The sequence below is a fragment of the Eschrichtius robustus genome, chromosome 12 (genome assembly GCF_028021215.1).
Source record: "Eschrichtius robustus isolate mEscRob2 chromosome 12, mEscRob2.pri, whole genome shotgun sequence".
In the NCBI taxonomy this organism is placed as follows: domain Eukaryota; kingdom Metazoa; phylum Chordata; class Mammalia; order Artiodactyla; family Eschrichtiidae; genus Eschrichtius; species Eschrichtius robustus.
This window is the reverse complement of record NC_090835.1, coordinates 39,807,199-39,827,905: the sequence shown is the minus strand read 5'-3', so window position 1 is coordinate 39,827,905 and position 20,707 is coordinate 39,807,199. Positions and strand designations below refer to the sequence as shown.

General features: G+C 54.7%; 1 protein-coding gene across 2 annotated transcripts; it reads right to left on the bottom strand.

Moving 5' to 3' along the window:
• Positions 1 to 6,632: 6,632 nt before the first annotated feature.
• NCKIPSD (NCK interacting protein with SH3 domain) lies at positions 6,633 to 20,023 on the bottom strand. Of its 2 annotated transcripts, XR_011075725.1 has the most exons (14): positions 19,766 to 20,023; positions 17,084 to 17,193; positions 16,653 to 16,857; positions 16,390 to 16,480; positions 15,646 to 16,136; positions 14,215 to 14,385; positions 13,984 to 14,070; positions 13,757 to 13,895; positions 13,592 to 13,672; positions 13,272 to 13,400; positions 13,073 to 13,165; positions 12,774 to 12,946; positions 8,266 to 10,233; positions 6,633 to 8,118 (listed from the first exon to the last, which is right to left on the bottom strand). XR_011075725.1 is itself a non-coding variant. In XM_068558717.1 (13 exons), exons 1-13 carry the CDS (start codon positions 19,934 to 19,936, stop codon positions 10,030 to 10,032), a joined length of 2,145 nt encoding a protein of 714 aa, XP_068414818.1. In that variant the 5' UTR covers positions 19,937 to 20,023; the 3' UTR covers positions 6,633 to 10,029. The 2 variants fall into 2 exon arrangements, 1 of the variants encoding a protein (XP_068414818.1); XM_068558717.1 differs by having other exon boundaries at positions 6,633 to 10,233.
• Between the last annotated feature and the right edge of the window lie 684 nt (positions 20,024 to 20,707).

Below are 20,707 nucleotides of genomic sequence, written 5' to 3'. Positions count from 1 at the left end.
CGCCGCTCCAACATGGCTCCCGGTCGCTGCGATGGTTCGTTCCACCTCCGCCCCGAAGTCCCAAATCCGATGGTACAGGCTGTCGCGCATGACAGCTCTGGATATCGAAGTTACTGCCGCCATCTTTATTGAGGGCGGAGCATAAGTGCTGCCCACGGTCCTGAACCGGGCTTGGCGCTTCACTGCCCCTGCTTCCACCCTCCTCGTGGCCACCGCCCTCATCAGCATCCCTCCCCCTAGGGCGCTGTCTCAGCTCCGTCTTCCAGCTTTCTGCTTGCGGATCTCTTGCCCCCTTCCTGAGCACTAGTTTCGAACCCTGTCCCGGCTCTGAAAATTTGGTGCCCATGATGTGCAGAGAAAGCGTTCTCATGACTCTTGGGCGAGGATACCATATGGAATCCTGGGGTCGGAGGGGACGATGGCTGGACGGGGCCTGGGGTGCCAGCAGGCCAAACAACAGCCTTAACTGTTCGATCAAAACTTTGCTTTGTTTGTTTTTTGTTTTTGTGTTTTTGGCTGCGCTGGCATAGCGGGATCTTAGTTCCCCGACCAGGGATCGAACTCGTGCCCCCTGCAGTGGAAGCGCGGAGTACTAACCACTGGACCACCAGGGAGGTCCCGATCAGCGAGTTTTAACTCATGAAACATGTCGCGACCATCTGTTTGTTTGGAGCGCCCCAACGGAGCAAACTTCCCTGCCTTGCTGGCCGCCAGCAGTCTTCCGGGTTGGGGGCTCTTCCACTGGAAGCTACACTCCCGTCTCCAGGCCGCGGGTCTCTGGAGTGCTCTGGAATGCCACGTGGAACCCGGCATTGCTGCACGGCTGCGGCCCGGCCTCCTAGGGTCCCCGCCCCTCGCCCGCTAAGACTGCGTCCCTTAACCCCTTGTAGGGACTAACGGAAGCTCAGTTTTGCCCGCGCTATGCTACTCGGCGCAAGTCGACCCAGGCTGGCCAATGGGCAGACGCCGCGGAACAGACGTCACAGAGGACGGGCGGGGGCGGGGGAGTGGTGAACGAGGAGCGTTCCAATCAGAAAGCCACTGTTTCTATTGGCACAATGGGTGGCTCCGCCCCCATGGCAGACTCATTGTCTGGGGGAGGAGGCTCCTCCGGTTCCAGAATAGCCCGGAGAGACAATCTAGGAGGTGCTCTACGGGCCAGCCTGCAAAGGCAGCAGCGACAGTGGGCTGCAGCGCCACGAGCAGAGGACGCAGGCGTCCCTGGACCGAGGAGGGGTTTAGGTCTGGGACACGGAACGCTCCAAGGGGTGCGGTTCCTGCTTGGAACCAGCGGAGATCCCCCGGCTAACGCCCCTGGCCCGCCCCAACCGGTACCTATGACATCACCACCAACCAATCAAATGGCGCATTCCTAGCCGCCCCCCCCCCTTGACTTATTCGCTTCCAGGAGGCGGGGTTCCCGTGGGTTCCTCCTTCAAGCGCCTCAAGTGACTACGGAGAGCCGGTGGGTGGGCTCCAGTGGTGCCCTCTGGTTTTTCTGAATCTGAGGACCACCTAAGGTCAGAGCCGGATGTACGGTCTGGGTTCCTATGGGCGTGAAGATGAAGCATCTGCAGAGGCGCCGAAGGCGGAACTCGGTTGGATGGGGGCTCAGTCGGAGTAGGGCCTGGAGGAGGGAAGCCAAAGACATGGTTTTGATCGCACACCCACCCTCCGGGCCCACAATCTAGCGAATGGAGGGCAGAAAACTTTAACGAAGGAGGGAGACAGGTGGAACGCTAGGGAGAGGGATGCTGGGGTCCCAGAAGAGGCACCTGAGCCAACGTAGCGATCTGGGAAAGCTATCTGCAGGAGATGCCCGTGCAGAGCTCTGAATAACCAAGAGATGGAGGAGCCACCCTAGGTCATGGAGGCAGTGTGGACAAATGTGCTGAGGCTTAAAGGGACCATGGCCAAAGGAAGTTACGCCCTGCTCCCTCCACTAGGGTTAGCACTGCCCTCAACTGATGCTCCTTGTGGAGAGCAAGACCTAGAGCTCTCCTTGACACCTCTGTTGACTGCAGATGGCTCTCCGTGTCACTCCCTGCTGTTCTGCCTCCACCATAGTCCTCTTTGTGGCTGCTGTTCCATGAAAGCCTCTCCCTCTCCATCTGCACTCACCTCTATGCCCCACCCCAAATGGCAGCTTCGGATGCTCCCTGTAAAGACAAACCAAGTGTAGTTCCTTTTTCCAAGTTCTCTTTCCACTGCCCTCTAGGACATCTCAACCCCTCTCCTCGTGCCTTTTCCTCCCTGTGTTTGCCCCCTCCTTCCTCCCAGTCAAGTCAGGGGTACCTTGCTGGGAGAGCAGACCAGAAGACCTGGCCAACCCATCCAGCTCAATTATCCAACAGTTCTTTCATCTCACTAAGACCTCCAATCTGCCATTCCTCACCTCCTCTCAGCTCCTTACCTCAACCATTAGCCAGTCTTATAACAACTCTCCTGCCCTGCTCTTCTTAGACAAACTCACTGGGCTAAAATCTAACTCCTTAAAATAGATTACTTGGGTGGGGGGGGGGGTGTCTTGTTCTTGCACGCCTGGCTCTTGCCTAGGTTATTGGCGTAAGTGCAAGATCGGTGGGCTCCTAAGGTTTCTGCTTGAAAACTGGATGATCTTCTAGCCTGAGACTATTCCTTATCAGAGCCTAGGGCCGCTGGGCCCCTTCACTCAGTACCCGCTGGAGCATCATCACACCCTCGTGCACAGTTGGTATTGGCTTGCCTGGCTGATTCGCGTGGGAGAGTCCTTGTATGCCATTGTATTGTTCAAGTGTAAAGGCATCACGAATAGTTGGACTCAACTACTCTGGTTCCTGCAAACATTCCTTTTTGGGATGGCATCTATTACTTGATTGCTTACAGACCAAGACGCCAAAAACAAACTTAAAAAAAGATATCCAAAAAAACTGAATCACTATTTTATACACCTGAAACTAATATTGTAAACCAACTATACTTCAATTTTAAAAAGAGAGAAAATACAGCACATAAAGTTCCTAGGAGAAAAAAAAAAGATGTTCAAAAGCTTCCTCTACACTTTGACATTCAGCCTCACCTTTTTTGGGGGGTGCTGTGTTTACTTGATCTTTCTAGAAAGTTACGACCCTCTAGTTATTCATTATTTCTTCATCTGCTCTGGTTAAACTTGAGTAGATAGTAGGAAGAGATTTTAGCTTTCCAGTTCTGCAGACTAACCTGTTCGGCAGAGGGCTTCCAGCTACCTTCTTGCGGTCCTTGGCTGTGTTGGCGTTCTATCACCTGGTTTAAGCCACATACTAAGTTTGCTTGTTGGGATATCGTTGCTCCCACCTTCTGATTATAACACCTTACCCTTACCACCACCATCTTATCAGCTCTCCTTTCCCCAAATTTTTTCCCACCCACCTGGACCAAAATAGAGGGACACTTCCGTAACACATCAATTCCACCCACATTTGTTAGACACCTGTGAGGCGGGACCTTCTCCTCTCAGGCTTCCATTTCACATTATGGAGAAAGATAAGGAAGACAAGCAAGTGCCTGGAATGGGGCGGGCCAAGTGGTGACACAGAGGCACAGAGGACATCCTGGGAACCAAGAAGGAACGACTGGGGAATGCTTTCTCTGCTGCTGCCAGCCAGAAGTGATGCTTCCCTCCACTCGGACCCTCCGACATAGTGCTCTGTACGTGCAGGGTCTGATGGCCACCTTCAAGTCAGGACCACATCTTAAGACAGCTTCATTTTTTTCCTCTAGCCCCTGTCCCATTGCCTCACACACAGGTGTTCTATCAGTGTTTACCGAACAAAGGAGGGAAACTCTGATTTCACTTTGCACTTGTTCAGCATCATTCCAATTTTTATCTGAAAACTGCAGAACCCATTCAGTGTAACCTTGTGTCAGAGAAAAGCACAGGACTGCCCTTGACTGGTACCACCATCTTTCTGTGGGTCCCCTGGTGGGAAACCTGTATCTTTTTCACACTTTCCTATTCTTGGTCACTTTTTTCCAGACACTGTAGATGTCTCCCTCCAGTTTTGACTCACTCAGCCATTCCTGTTCTAGAGAGGCTAGACCATGGGTTCTCCAGCTAGTTACTACCTCTCTCATTCACCTGGTTATAACTTACTACTGACTGGTTGGGGCAGGAGGGTTACTGTCACCTCAAGGAGCCTTTAGGGCTCCTTTCTTGGAGGACCCCCTGCTTGTTCACTAGGGACTAGACCTTATTTTCCTTCCATGTAGGTCATGTTATTTGTTTTAAGCAAACACTTATGGGAAACAGCCCCCTCGCCCCAAAAAAGAGGCCTCAAGTAAAAGCACAACCATGAAAGATGATGGACTATGAATTAGTTTTGGTGGAGATCAACTTCTACACATAAATCTCAGTCCTTCCTTCTGTTTCTCTTGTGATTAAGGGGTTATTAATGGTGCCAAGGATAATATGGCTGATTACTGAATGAAATGTATTAACTTGAATAAAATGTTGTGAATTGTGAAAAAAAAATAGACTACTTGTGAATTCCTCACCTCTGGAGCAGCAGAGCATTGCTAAAGAAAAACACTTCACATTCTTGACAACAAGCCTTAATATTATATTGGAGGGCTTCACCAGCACAGTAAGGCAAGAAAAACAGTAAAAAGTTACAAGGATTGGAAAGGAAAAAAGAAAACTTATTCACAGCCAACAGGAATGTGTATGTAAAAAATCCAAAAGAACTTATAGATAAGTTGTTAGAGTTTAGCAAAGTCATTGGATGCAAGGTCAATATATAAAAATCAGTTGTAATTTCTATATATCAACAAGTGAGAAAAATTTTTTTCATGATGTGATTTACAGTAGCATCATGTAACGTAAAATGCTGGAATAAATATAATGAAATATGTGCAATGACTCTTCACACACACATACACACACACACAATAAAACATTATTGACACTAAACACTGTGATAATCATTTCATGATGTCTGTAAGTCAAATCATTACATTGTATACCTTAAACCTATATAGTGCTATATGTCAATTCTATCTCAAGAAACACCGGAAGAAAAAAACATTGAGAGAAATAAAGACATAAATGGAGTGGAAAACTATGTTCCAAGATGGAAAGATTCAATACAGGCATACCTCAGAGATATTGTGGGTTCAGTTTCAGACCACCGCAATAAAGCAAATATCACAATAAAGTGAGTTACACAAATTTTTTTTTCTGGTTTCCCAGGGCATATAAAAATTATGTTTAGAGTCTGTTAAGTGTGCAATAATAGCATTATGCCTAAAAAAAATGTACATACCTTAATTAAAAATACCTTATTGCTAGGACTTCCCTGGTGGCACAGTGGTTAAGACTCCGCGCTCCCAATACAGGGGGACCGGGGTCAATCCCTGGCCAGGGAACTAGATCCCACATGCGTGCGGCAACTAAGAGTTCGCATGCCACAACTAAGGAGGCTGCCTGCCGCAATTAAGGAGCCCATGAGCCACAACTAAGGAGCCCACCTGCCGCAACTAAGACCCAGTGCAACCAAATAAATAAATAAATATTTTTTTAAAAAAGAGAAAATCAAAACCTAAGAAGGTGGGGGGAGCACAAAATTTAAAAAAAAATACCTTATTGCTAAAAAATGCTAACCATCACCTGAGCCTTCAGTGAGTTGTAATCTTTTTGAAAAGTAACACCAGGGAATTCCCTGGTGGTCCAGTGGTTAGGACTCAGCACTTCCACTGCAGGGGGTACAGGTTCGATCCCTGGTGGGGGAACTAAGATCCCACATGCTGCATGGCGTGGCCAAAAAAAAAAAAAGAAAAACAACATTAAAGATCACTGATCACAGATCATCATAACAAATATAATAATGATAAAGTCTGAAGTATTATGAGAATTACCAAAATGTGACACAGAGACATGAAGTGAGCAAATCCTGTTGGAAAATTGGCAACAATTAGACTTGCTTGACACAGGGTTTGCCACAAACCTTCAACACCTTTCAATTTGTAACAGATGCAGTTTATCTGTGAAGTGCAACAAAAATGAGGTATGCCTGTATTGCACACATGCTAATTCTTCCCAAAGAATGGATTCAATGCAACTCCGATAGAAGTCCCAGCAGATACTGTGTAGTGTGTGTGTGTGTGTGTGTGTGTGTGTGTGTGTAAACTGACAAACTGGATTCTAAAACGTATGAGGGCCAGGAATACCCAAGACAGTCCGAAGAAAACCCAAGTAGGAGAACAGCTTCGTCTATAGGAGATCAAGAAAGCTACAGCTACAGAAACCAAGACTGTATGGTGCTGGTGCAGGAATAGACAGATGAATGGAACAAAATCCAGAGAGGGGCCTAAAGATGTGTGGAGACTTGAATTTTGACAAGGGTGGCTCTTAAGAGCCAAACACAAAGGATGGGCTTTCCAATAAATGGTGCTGGGTCAATTGGATATCCATGCAGAAAAAAATTAAATGAGACTCCTACTTCATACTACCTTCATAATCAATTCCAGATTTGACATGTGAATATGAAAGGAAAGACAATACAGCTTTTAGAAGAGAACACAGAAGTTCATGACTTTAAGCAAATATATTTTTTTTAAATAGGATACAAAATGTACTAACCATAAAGGAAAATACTGAAAAATTGGATTACATTATAATTAAGAACTTCTTTTCATCAAAAGATGTTAAGAATGGGAGACGATACTGTAAGATATACAACCCAAGGACTCATATCCTGAATACATACTACAAACCAACAAAAGATAGACAACCCAGTCAATGAATGTGCAAGAGATGTGAACAGGTGCTTCACAAGAGAAGATCCAAATAGCCAGTAAACTAATGAAAAGGTGCTCAACCTCTTTAGTTGTCAGGGAAACGCAAGTGTAAAAGTAAATACTACTACACTGCACCAGAATGACTAAAATGAAAATGACTGACAATACCAGGTTTTGGGAAAGATATAGAGCAGTTGGAACTCAGGCACCAGTGGAGGAGAGTACACTGGTACAACTACTTTGGGAAACTATTTGGCAGTTTCTGCCTGTGACCCTGCAATTCCACTCTTGAGAATATATCTCCCAGTCCAAGCATATGAGCAACAAGAAGACATGTACAACAGTGCTCCTGACAGCATGATTAGTAATAGACAAAAATTGGAAACTGCAATTGAGGGTGTAACCCATACGACACTGGGAATGAACAAGCTACAACCACATACTATGACACAGACAAACCTCAAAAACTTGGTGAGTGCAGAAGCCAGTGTCTATATGACTATTTATATAAAGTTCAAAAACAGGCAAAACTTATCAGTAGTTACCTCTAGGGAAGAGGCCTGGGGAGAAGGAAGGAGTTGGTGATTGAGAGGGGTGCACAGTGGGCTTTGGGAACTGGTGACACTGGGTGGTGACTATATTAGCATCTTCTGTCATAATTCATTAAGCTGTACTCTTTGCATACTGTAGTTTTCATAGTATGCTATTCTTCCATGAAATAAGAGAAAAAAAGAAAAGGTTATCCTCACATACTTGGAGCCTCAGTCTGTATCTTTCGGGGACTGAGCAGGCAGGTGGTCTTCACCCAACCCCTTACCCTGGAGTTGCCTTATGCACGTGTAGCATGTTGTCCTCAGTCATGTCCCACAGACGTGGCGCCACACCTGTAGGGACCCACTTCTAGCCCAGAGGTTGGCCCAAATGCCCAGCCCTCACTGTCCCTCAAAATTTGAGTTTTCCTCAGCCCCACCCTATCACTCCCCTTTCTTTGAGTGCCTTAGTTCTCCCTCTCTTTGCCCTTTCCCCTGCCTAACCACATCCACGTCTACCATCCTTCCAAGCAGTCAGAGGTATTCTCTCAGACAGTTCCTTCCCTGAGGAATTCTCTGGCTAGTCATTGTCCTTGGCAGTTTTAATTCTGTGCGGTGAGACACCATCAAGGTGTTTATTGATGGTCCTGGAGTCCTGGCCCCTCTGAGTGTCTCCTTACAAACACATGCAAGGGCCCGTTGGACAATCACGCAGAAGCGGGCAGGGGCTCTGATCTTCCGGCCACGGGGCTGCACTTTGATTCTCACGGGGGCCAGCACTAGGACAGATGGCACAGCACGGCCCTGCTTTTCCCACGAGGTCAGTGTGTGCAGCCTAACAGCAAACAGAGCAAGGCACAGAGGCTATCGAATGTTCCTGCCTCAGCTTCCTGAGGACCTGTACTTATCACTGAGTTACTCGCTCTCAGGAAAAGAACCATGGCTCTCCGCCTTCAGCACTCCAATGAGAAAGGAGCTGTACCTGGAAGTCAGCGTTGTTGATTCCGCCTGTGGAAGGGAGGCAGAGGCCTCCAGGATGAAGTGACCAGGTTGTACCACACAGAGCTTTCCTGCAGACAACTGTGTCAGCTCCTCCTCAGGTCCAGGTGAGCCTGTGCACTTAAACTTCTGGAAGAGTCAACAGGTCAGGAAGGACATCTCCCTGCTGGCCTCCTGTGCTTTGCTCCCATGGACCTGTTTCCCTGGGACCCCACCCCTAGACTGGCCTTGCTGGGCTTCTTGCCGCATTCCGTTCTGCTGGTAGAGTAACAGCCCTCTGCCTTCAGCACCCCATTAAGAAAGGAAAAGTCGTGGCCAGAAGTCACAGTATCAGTGATTCTGGATGTGTGGAATCTGATGAGAATCGTCTTGGGTAACAAAATGAAGGGAACTGATGGAAACCGCTGCTGCCTGGTGTCTGCCTACAGGTTCTGACTCTCTTCCCCAACTTATGGTGACAGCCTTCGTTAACTAGGGAGCCCACGAGGAAAAAGTTTTTTGCCCAACGTTGGCCTCTGATTCCCCTCAAACAGTAGTGCACAACTAACCCCACACTTGTTGAGATATTCTTTTTGTCCTACCGTAATTACCAAATCTCCGCTAAGGCTGCAAAATGAGGGAACCTCGCTGGATCCAGTGGAAGACAAATAAGGAAGGGAAACAGCTGGGCAGGCCTAGGAGTTCAGGGAGGCCAGGGCTTGGACAGGAGACGCTTCATTTGAGAACAGGTGTAAAGGATATAGGGTTTCAACACGGGAGACAGACACGGCATTCAAGGCAAAGAAAGATGTAAGTGAAGCCTGGAGGGGCAGTCACCTGCAAATGGACCACGGGGCTCTCAGTGGCTGTGGCCGTGGCCCAGAAGTGGGAACCCAGGGAAGAGAGGCTGGAACAGGGCTCAAGGGACCTCGATGGAGAGGCCTGTCAGGGACCATCACCTCCTCAGGCTGGAGAGGACAGGGCAAGCTAGTGACGAGGTCCTGAGGCCCCAGTGCCCCCACCCATCCTCTCCCACCACCACTCAGGATCATACAGGGAAGCCTGTTTCCAGATGCCTGTGATTTATTTCCAAGCTGAGCTGCAGCACATAGGAAAATACACATGGCTTTTCGGTCTACGTTTTTACAGAGAAAATAGATTCTGTCATTGGCTTTATCAGTGCCATCACCTCATTCTGTGAGGCTCCAGGGTGGATGGCCTGTCTCTAAGACTCTGCTTTCAAAGCAGCAGCTTGGCCAAGACCTCTGGGGGCTGGAGTGAGGGGCAGAGACCCCCCACGGGGTGGCGGCTGGGGGGACAGAGCACATGAGCAGCACTCACTGCGAAGCTAAGGCAAAGAACGGAGCTGGCGGAAGGTGCCTCCTCTCACCCCAGGGACACGGCTTGCTGAAGCCCAGGACACAGACCAGGTGGGCGCGGGGGATGAGGGCTCTGGCCCAGCCTGGAGCAGCAGCAGGACTCTGAGTGTGCATGTGTGTGGGGTGGGGAGGCATGCTGAAGAGGCAGCCCAGCAGGAGATGGAGGGGCTTCAGTTCACACTCCCCCTGCCCCAGCATAGCTCCCAGCGCGTGGTCCCTAATCCTGCGCTTGGCCCCTCTCATTAGCTCTGTTTCAGGTGGGGGTCCCTGCTTAGGTCCCTTCCACCATCACCTCCCCTCAAACTGTCAGTGCAAAACGTTCTTAGGGCCAAGCCTCCGAGTCCCCTGCACCCTACCCAGGGCTGCAGGGAAGGGAGGAAAAGAAGGTGCTAGCTGGGGGCCTCGCCCAGCACCGGGAATTCCTTGCACATCTCTTGGACAATCATGCGGTCCATCTGGCACTGGGGCGAGGCTTCCTCCTCGGTTAGGATGCGTCGCAGTGTGGCCTGCAGGTCGGGGAGCCGGTGGCGGTGCTGTAGGTAGGGTGTGGAGCGGACCACAGCGTGCATCAGGGAGAGGTACTCCATGCGAAGCTGTGGGGAGAGCAGGCAAGCTCAGGGACCCCAGGGAGGCACTGAGACTGCCACCAGACAGGGACAGGCCACTACTGCCTCCTGGCAGCCACACGGACCCCAGGGCTGTGGACCACCTCACACCACTGAAGATCAGGGTTGCATCCCCAGCGCCCAGAGTGGACCTGGCACAGAACTGGCCTTTGATAGTTGTTGAATAAGTAAGTGAATAAATGAATCATCTGAGACACACACAGTCCCAGAATGCGGCCGGCCCAGGGAAGTCCTGCCTCAGAGAGGTGGCGAGGGGAAGCAGCGAGCCCGCACCCCTCCTGGAATGCTGGGCCCCTGGGGGGCTGCTGTCTGTTGGAGGCCCTCTGCTTCTCACTCTATCCTCTCACCCTGTAAGATCTCATTCACATGCACAGCTTCAAATAGTGACCCCCACTCAAACCTCTTGCAGAGACTCTCCGGTGAGCTGCAGATGAGAAAATCCAACTGCCCACTTGTCACCTCCTGCTTATCTCAGAGAGAACTCAAACTCACATAACAACCATCAAACTCGTGATCTTCCCCATCTTCCCAAAGCTGAAGGCTTTCTCGTGCTCTTTATTTTCATAAAGAGCACTGCTGTCCATTCAAGTGCTCGAGCCAAAACTGTACGTGTCCCCTCCGGTTCCTTTCTCCCCACACCCCGAATCCAATCCGTCCCAGTAAAACCCGGCCGTCTTACCTTCTACGTGTGCCCTGAATCCATCTCCAACACCCCCCGCCAACCCACCCTCCCAGCACCTCTGGCTTTAACGGCTCCAAGAACCACTCCAGTCTGACACCCCAGCTGCTCCTTATCCTCACTGAGACCCTGATCCATTGACCAGGCGCCAGCACTTTTTCCTCCATTTGCCTGCCTCACCATCCCTCATTTCTCTCTTTACCTCTGATTAGAGGAGTCAATACTCAAACCTTCTTTAGGCAGCATCACCCTGCTAACTCCCAACCCTGGTCAAACCAAAAAGCACCTGTTTATCAAATCCTAGTAGCTAAGCAGCAGACAATCACAGAGCCTTGCGCAGGCTTGAACGGCATTCCCCACCACAAACCTCACTGCCTGGCACCCCTGCCACTTTCCTCTGCCACGTTCACTGCTCCTGAAAGGACCACTGCCCACCTTCTCTCCATTTCCCAAACCTAAACTGCCTGATCAGTTGGCTTTGTGCTTCATGCAGAAAACAAGCAAACTTTCAGAAACGCCTGGTCTTCCCCCAGCACCCACACCTCACCTGTCCCCAGTGAATGAACCGCCCCGGCTCCTGCCAGAGGCCATCCCTCCACGGGGGCCTGGACCCTCCCCCGCTGCCTGACCTACTTGACACCCGCAGTGGCTGACTCTCCCAACACATCAGCCGTTTCTCCACAATTGGCTTGCTGGATCATTCCCTCTGGCTCAGACATGCACCAGCATCTCCCACCTTTAAAAGACTTTCCCTGACCCCATGTCTCCCTCCAGTGATCCCCCACCTTTTTCTGCTCCCCTTCACTTAAAAACACAGGAAGCTTGTCTCCATTCACTGCTCCCGCCTTCCCCCTTTCCACTCCCCTCCAACTTCAAATCCTCTCTTCAACTTCCCACTCAGACTCTCTTCCCTCCACTCCATGGACTCTGCTTGTGAATCATGCCTCATCTCCATGTGGCGAATCCCGTGGCTCATTCTCAGGCCTCATCTCACTCGGGCTCCTAACTGTGGAGACGGCTCATCCCCCTCCTCCTCCATACACGTGGCTCTGGGCTCCTGCTCTCTTGGTTTTCCTCCTGGGTGTCTCCCTACATGCCCCGACTGTGCCCTGGGCTGAGGCCTGCGCTTCCCTCTGTCCCATCCATCCCACACCCTAGGTGACCGCACTGTCGCAGGCTTCCCAGCACATCTATGCACAGCCAACTCCAAAGTGTCTCTTTCCAGTCCCAACTCACATCCCAGTGCCTCCCTGACATCCTCTGTACCTGGATGTCCAGCAGGTATCTTCTCAGTCTTGACACATCAAAACACAACTCTATTCAAAAGTTCTTCCCCACCTGAGCAATCAGCACTTCATCCACCCGGTTGCTCCAGACCAATCCAGCAGCAAGCCCTGCCAACCCACTTCCAACACACCCCGGCCTGACCTCCTCTCCCACCCTATCCGTGCCACTTGGGCTGTAGCCGCCTCCTCACCGGCCTCCCGCTTCTGCTGTGCTCTCACAGTCTCTGTTTCATTCAGGATGGTAATTGGATCACTTCCCCTGCCCCAGAGAAGAGGTGACAACCTCCCGCCGCAGCCTCCAAGGCTTTGTGTAAACTCCGCTTCCTCCTCCTCACCTCCCACCACTCCCTCCACTCTTGCTTTCTTCGGACAGCCCACCCCTGATCACCTCATGGCGGGCTCCCTTGGGTCTTGGCACACCTGTCATGGTTGAGCAGCCTCCCACACTTACCCGGCTCCAGCAGTGCCCCTCGCCCTCGTCTCCATTCAGTGCCAGGTCCCCCCCTTTTGTTAGTTTCTACACAGCTGCCATCCCCAGGCACCTTATCTCCAGGCGACAGGTCCGCGATGTGCCGCACGGTGATGTCGATGAGCGCCATCATATCCGTGTGGTAGAAGATGGCAGCTGTGGCGGGGCTGGCGAACACGTCCTGCAGGAACTTGAGGACGGAGTGTGGCGGCTGAGGCTCGTGCTTAAAGATGCGCACGGGGTCATCTAGAAGGCAGGGGGAAGAGGCGTCAGGGCATTCCTCGAGGGGGCCCAGAGTCACCCCAGCGAGTTACAGGGGTCATGGAGTCAAAGGACATCGAAGGGGCCCCGCACAGATTCCTGGGCCCTCACCCCCTCTGTTCAGGAGCAACAGTAGCTTCTCGGAGAAGATCTTGACATTGGCGTGTTTGCTCAGGGCGGCCATGATGAAGTTCTGGTCAGGGGCTGAGGAAGGACACGGGGGTAGACAACAGCACAGGTGCTAAGCCTGGAGAGCCCCCCTCCTCCCCCCTACGGCGAGTCAGCCACCCCCGTCAGGCCCTGCCCCCACCTGGCAGGTGCAAATTGAGAGCCAGAAGTAGATTCATGCAGAGATCCGGCAGTTGCTCAGTGGTGTCCAAGGGCAGCCCGTCCTCAACGATGCTCAGCAGGAACTGGGCGAAGGGTGTGCCCAGGTGCTCTGGGAGAGGGCCACATGGAAGTCTGCAGCCCCCCCATCACACACCCCACACCGCCCAGCCTCCCTGGGTTTCTGTGAGCCCTGGGGACATTCAGTCAGACTATGGTCAGTGGGCCCCTCGGGCCATGGGGCCCACCTCCAGTGGGCTGTGGGCTCTCTGTGATCAGCTGGTCAGTGACCTGCCTTCTTACCATAGTGTGCATAGGGCACTGCCTCCCCCATGGAGAAGACCATGGCCAGAATGAGGGCGGAGTAACAGAGTTTCTGATGGTCTGTGGGGGAGCAAAGCAGCGGTCAGAGCCTCCCCCCAGATGGCGGGAACCTCCCTAGATGGCAGGAAGCTGCCCCTCGCTCACCCTGCGTGTCTGTCTGCATGTCCCGCGCCAGCTCCACAGGCAGCACAGATGACACTAGTGTGGAGATGATGGCTGCGTCCAGGCTGCACATGGCGCCGAAGCACTTGAGGAGCAGCAGCCGCAGTGACACCCGGTGCTCCTGGCAGGGGACCCTGTGTGCTCAGTGCCCGGAACCCCCACCTCTACCCAGGTCCCTCTGTACCCTCTCCCCTCTGTTTCGCACACACCATTTGGTAATAGGCCACCAAGGCCAGGACAGACTCGAACTCATTCCTCTTGCACATTTTCTTGCAAACTTCAGGGTCTGCATCCGTCTGTGGGGAGGACGAAGTGTGATGGAGTCACTCAGTGTGAGGTGGCCACATGTTGAGTGAGCTGAGGACAAGTAGGGGAGACTCCCGAGCACTGGGGAGGGATGGGGCAGGGGTGGGGGACACCTGGGGGCCCCCAGCCCGCACCAGAATGTGCAGCAGCTCCTCCAGGTAGCAGCGGATGACACCCTCGTCCTCATACAGGGCCCAGCTGCGCTGCTGGGCGTCATCCTTCCGCCGGGCCAGGTCTGCAAAGATCACTTCCAGCCTCTGCTGGTCGTGGCAGACCTGCCCTGAGGGCAGGGCAGTGCTCAGGTCCTGGAGGAAGAGGTCTGGCTCAGCACACTTGCCCCTCACCATCTCCAGGAGGCCCACAAGGCCTGGAGTTCAACCTAGACCCTGAGGTCATGGCATGAGCTACAGGCCAGTGTCAGGCAGGGAGCCCCAGCCTCACCTACCAGAGCTGCCTGGAGCCAGCGTCGTCCCAGGAAGGGTGAGGGGACCAGCTCCCGGTTCTCTTCCCTCCTCCCCGCTGCTCCCATCAAGCTCCCACAAAAGACCTGCTCCCACAGCCCATCCCTCAACATCGAGGCCCCCACGGGCACTGACCCAGTTCTGTACCCCCTCCCCAAGTAATTCCACTGCCCCCAAGTCTTAACAACCGTCTGGGACAGGATTCTGCATGAGACACATCTGGGGGGTGTTTTCCAACTTGCCTCCTGTCCCAGACCTGGATAAACATCCTCCATGAGGAAGGCCACCGACTCCTCACCGCCTGAACGTGACTGAGACTCCACCCCCTGATTCTACACAAAGTGGGACAGGCCTGTCATCCACCCACCTCCCGTGTTCCTCTTGACCCTGCCATCCAGTGTCCCAGCACAGGCAAGCCCACTGACTCACTGCTCCCCACACCCCAAACTAGAGCTGCAGGAGCCATGGAGCCCTAAGGAGAGACCTCTGGCCCATCTGGCCCCCACCGTGTAGACTGGGCTCATGCCCCCCAGTCCTGCTCCCTGACCAGTGCCCCAAACTTGGCAAAGGATCCCACCCGCCTATGATGCACACACACCTCATTCACATCTCAGTCAGCACTCTGGCCTCCATCATAGCTCTCGAAGCACCCATTGCTCTCCACTGCCAAGACCAGCATGGCACTGCCCTCTCTCATGCCTTATGACCATTCCTTCCCTGCAGCCTGAGAGAACTCCTGGCCACCCACGGCTGTCTCAACTGTCACCTGCCCCAGGTCTCACCTCCAACCACACCACTTGCTCCCTCCCTCACTCCCTGTGTTCCAGCCATGCTGGCCTTGTTCCACTTCTTCCTGCGAGCCAAGCTCGGTCCTGCCTCATGGCCCTCGTCCAGCCTGAGCCTCTGCCTGGAATACTCTTCCATCCTTTCTCCTTCAGGGATCAGCCCAAATGTCCCCAGCACCCAGCACAAGGAAGCCAAGAGCTAGAGCTCAACAAAGACCTGTCAGGTAAAGGCTGGACACAGTGTGAGGATGGGGAAGCGGCAGAGGCTGTAGGGCGGCCCCAGGATGGGGAGGCCCCTGGCCCTGTAGCCCACCCTCACCTTGCCCTCTACCAGTGAGAGGAGGACCTGCTCCATGATAGGTGAGCTGGCCGGCACGGAGGCCTGGATGTGACCCACCACGACGCCAATGGCCACTCGGCACAGCTCGTGGCTCAGGCCAGTGTTCCTCCGCACGAGCTCCATCAGCTCTGCCCCGATGGTCCTGGGCACAGCAGTCTCAGCCAGCGCCTTCTCTTCTGTGGTCCCCAGGCTCAGCGCACCCAGGGCTTCCAGCTCATCAGGGGCTGGGGCTGTATCAACCGCTACCTCCTCTGTAGGGGGCTCCGAGTTTGGCACCTTGGAGGGAGGGGGCTGGGCTTGGGACACAGTGGTATGCGTGCCTCGGCGGGGCACAGGTGGGGGCGTGGGTGAGCAGCCGGGGCCTGGCTCCGATGAGCTGGAGCCGGTATAGAGTGTGTCAAGGGAGGTGCTGCCAACAGAGGAGCTGCTGGACACAGAACTGCCCCCAGAGGGCATGGCGTTGCGGCCGCCTGTGGGCAGAGAGGGGATGCTGTGCTAGGGCAGCCCCCTGGGGGCCCCAACCCCTCCAAGCCCAGAGCCCCCGCCCCCCACTACAGGGCCTAGTTCCTATGCCAGACCCTCCCACCAAGCCCAGAACCCCCAATTGCCCCGACACGTGCCCTGTTTTCCCCCCAAGCCTGGAGCCCCCAGTTCCCTGACATAGGCAGAGTAACCATTCCAAGCACAGGGTGCCCCCCCAGTCCCCCAACCCCGCCTTCTCACCACTCCCCAAGGCCACTAGGGCCTCGCGGTCTCGGCGCTTCACGGGTGGGGGTGGCGTGGCGGGTGCTGCTCGGCGAGGCTGTGGTGGGATCTGGGAGGACAGAAGTGGGATCTGAGGGTACGACCTGGCTAGCGCCCTGAGCTTGGCATGGGCAGGACTATGGCTCCAGGCGGCACCGCTGACCCCAGTGGACCCCTGGAGCCTCTGGACAAAGCCTTAAGCTCCACCCACCTCCCTTCCCCAGGATGTTCTCACCATGTACCTGGTAGAGGCCTCCATCTGCCCCAAGATACTCAGAACTGGGCAGGCTGTGCTGCCGCTCGAACCCAGCTCTACACACCCCATTGGGCTGCCTGGCAGCAGCAGCATCCAGGTGGTGGTCACTGGTGGATGGGGTCATAGTTGCAAGGTTGGGGGCTGAGGGGCCTCTGCGGGACAGGGTCTCTTTCCGGTGGTGGATCAGCTTCCTGAGGGAGGGACAGGGAGGTTATTGGGGGAGTTACCTTACGACTCCCCAAGTCGTCACATGCTCCTCGTGGGATGCGGCCCACCCTAGCCCAGGCTCCCCAACCTCCCACTGCCCTCATGCTCCGCCCCACTCTGCACTACCAACACTGCTCTCTGGCATCCCCAGTACTCACTGAAGGACCCCACCCCACGGTGCTTACTGGGAGGTTCTCCCGCCCCACTCACTGGAGGATCCCGCGCTGCTCCAGGCTGTACTTGCCACCATCCCGCATGGCTGCATTGTGCACAGCCTCAATGGCCCTGTCAATGGCTTGGAGGACATCCTGCTCCAGGCCCTGTGGGGGCAGGGGTGGGCAGTTAGGCCTGGGGGCCAAGTGAGGTACTGAGCCCAGAGCCAGCCCAGGATGGAGCCCGGGGCAGACAAAGGACCACTACAGCTAAAGCCTGTAATGCCAGATGTGAACACAGCAAGCCGAACTAGAATATGAAATGGGCTTCTCAAACTGCGTCACTCAGGGAGCTGGGCCACGGGGAGGGCCCATGCTGCTGCTTTATATATTGGGGCCCCGCTCAGGATTTTACCTCACAGTGAGGCTCTCAGCTAAGATGTCGCCGAAAACCTGGGGTCTAGAGCAAAACCACAGCCCACGGACCCTCGGTTTGAGGCCAGGAGTACACACTTCGTCTATCCCCAGGCTTGGCTCAGATCCCAGGCTGAGATGCCAAGCAGGGAGCCTCTAGTGTCTGAAAGTCTTAACAAATCACTCTGGATCTTGCTGATCCTTCACAAAACCAAGGTCACACTCCAGAACGGCCCTGTCCTCAGAGAGCCTTCTGCAGGCCCTGGTAGCTGAAGACAGGCCAAAGGGATCTCCTCTCTCCACCCCTGCTGCCAGCCCCCATCCCCTCAAGCTGTTCCAGGAATCCTCCAGACCTGCACTGGGAAGCAGCAGTTCTGTGTCTGTGGCAAAAGACAGACATGAGCGCAGGACCTGGCCCCTGCCCCAGATTCTGTGTTGCCATCCGCAGCAACTCAGGGGTCCAATCTACCCAGCCTGGCTGGCATGGAGTACAGAGTAGGGGGTGGCAGCTGTGGGACCAGCCACTCCCACCCTTCGCTGCCCCTGGCACACATGGTCCATCAGGCATAGGAGCCTCAGAACTAAGGTGACATCACACCAGAGTGGGTTTGAGAAGCTTCTCTGATGGGGACAGACAGATGGACTCAGAGGTCAGCAAAGCCCTCCAGATAGCACGGGGCGTGTCAGAGTGCAGGAGACAGCAGACAGAAAGGGGGACAGAGAGAGAAAGACAGATGATACACAGAAAGCAAGAAAGATGGAGAGATAGAGGGAGGGAGGGAGAGAGAGAGGGAGAGAGAGAAGCAGAGGGAGACAACGCAGAAAGAAATTGAGATTTGGAGACAGAGAAGGGGAGAGAGTCAGAGGAAGAAACACACACAAGTGGAGAGTCAGAATGACACCGAGATACAGAGAGAGCCACGGAGACGAAGACAGAGGGAGATATGCAGCAAGAAACCAACAGATAGACAAGATGGTAGCCTCTCTGCCCTCCCCAAACACCCAGCCCCAGTGGCCCAGGCAGGGGAGGGGCCTCTTGGGCCCTCGGGGAAGAGGCAAGACTTTCCTCAGAGGCCTCCAACAAGCTCCCAGCTCCGGAGAGGCTGGGTCTGACATGCTCACCCTGGACCCAGCAGCCCTGGTGTCCAGGGCTCTCACTCTTACCCAGACACTCCTAGATGCCATGAGGCCAAGGGTTTAGGGACCAGGGCCCATCCCCTCTGGTAAGACCAGATGACATCTCCAAATTTATCCTGTTATTTCTGTCCTAAACTGGGCTGGGACAGGATGTTTCCTAAAGGCTATGGACTAGGATGGGGCGGGGGTGTCTGGCACAGGGCAGACCTGGAGGCTCCAGGCCCTCCTTCCCCCTGTGATCAGAATAGACCAGCTGGAGACAACACATCCCAGCCCTCATACCAGGACTATTCTTGGGGAAACAGGAACTGGGGCTGCAGACTCCACTGGAAGGAAATGGGGCCAAAGCCAGACCAGGGGACGCCATGGGGAGGTCTCACTTCCTTGCAATGGGAGCAGCCCCCACCCCAGCCTGGGGGCCAAGGACGGATGGAGCTCCCTCATCTTCAGAGAAAGGAAGTCTGAAAAGTCAGGGCCTGAGGCTTGTGAAAGAGGTTAGAGAGAGTAGTGCCAGGGAGTGTCGGCAGGGCCTGGCATCCCTGGTTCAAAGTGAACTGACGAAGGTGTCTTAGGAAGGGCTTCGGGGGTGACTGAGTACAGGAGAGTAAAAGATACTGAGGTCTCAGGGCTTGGGGGGTCATTTAGGGGAGGGGGGTGTCCATGGCTCTCAGTTCCAAATGGGGGAGGGGGTGTGAAGGCATGGAAGATGGTGGGGAAACAGGCAGTGTCCAGGGTTGCCCGGGTCTCAGTGGCGGAAGCTGAGGAAAAGGAGGCAAAAGTGTGGGATCCTGGTGATCCAGGGAAGGGGCCAATTAATTCTGGGGTCTCAGTGATCTGGGGAACTGCTCAGAATTTGGTGTGCTGGAATCTCAGGACTGACTCTTGAATTCTATTCGGATGGGGGTTCAGATGTTGGGGCCCAATGGCTCTGGGATCCCGAGGAGTCTCAGTCCCAGAGTTGGGCTTTTGGTAGATCTGAGTCCTCAGAGTTGGCTGTCAAGGCCCTGGTCTTGGGTGGGGGCGCGGGCTCTTAGGGTCCCAGTCCTCCTGGGGTTTCACGGTCAGGTTCTCAAACCCCTTATCTGCTGGAGGTCCCGGCGGGCCTGGGGTGCCGGGGTCTGTCCTGCGAGCCTATGTTGGAGCTCCGTCTAGGGGCGGCTGAGGCCGGGCCGGGGAGGGGCACACTCACCTGCAGGCGGCGCAGGTAGGCGGGCGGCACGTAGCCCGTCTCGCCACTGCGCGCCCGCGCCGCCAGCCACCAGTGCGCGCTGCTGCGCTCCAGAACCAGGAAGGTCTCGCCCGCGGCGAACGCCAGCGCGTTGGGCTCCGCCGAGCGGAACGCGTACAGCGCGCGGTACATGAGGGTGAGCCGGGCCGGGGCAGGAGAGACAGCAGGGTCTGCGGAACCAGGACGCCAGGCCAGGAGCGCCTCACCGCGCTCGCCCTGCCCCGTGACACACGGCGCGTGCGCGCGCGCGCCCGCCCGCCGCAGCCCCGCCCCGGGATGTGTCGGCTCCTGCGCAGAAGCGCGGCGCCCCCTAGTGTCCACAGGCTGCGCGGCCCGGCGCGGCCCACGAGAATCTGCTGCCTTTTCCGCCCCTTCTGTGGACTTCTGCGTCTCCAAGCTCCCGACTCCCCGCCCCAGCACCCTCCCTAGAGCCCCAGACCCAGCTTTCCCGCCCGGCCCTCCACTCCCTTTACCCGCCCAAGCCCTAGTGCTGCGGCCCATCCTACTTCCCGAAGGAGCGCTCCGCCCGCAGCCCAAAGACAGAGCTCCCCAGGGGAGTGGGACCTGACCTACTAACATAAGGACGGCGACCCCGTGAGGGTAGTCCCGTTGTTGGATCTTGAGGCACTTGGAGGCGCCCGCGGGGCCCGGGTCTGCTCGCTGTCTCTAGGCCTCCGGACCCCACTTACCGCCCCAGTGGTGGGCAACGGGGAGCAAGAGTGAGGGGGGCGGTAAAAACAAAAACCACGGCGGGCCATTTCTCTGTCCAAAGTCCTCCCATCCTTGCTCCCCACCCCACCTCCTCTTTTCGGCCACTAGCTTCTCTCGTCCTCTGTAACGTGGGTCTTTGCATAGTTTCCTCTGCCTGGGACACACTTCCCTTCCTCACAGTATAAGGTCCGC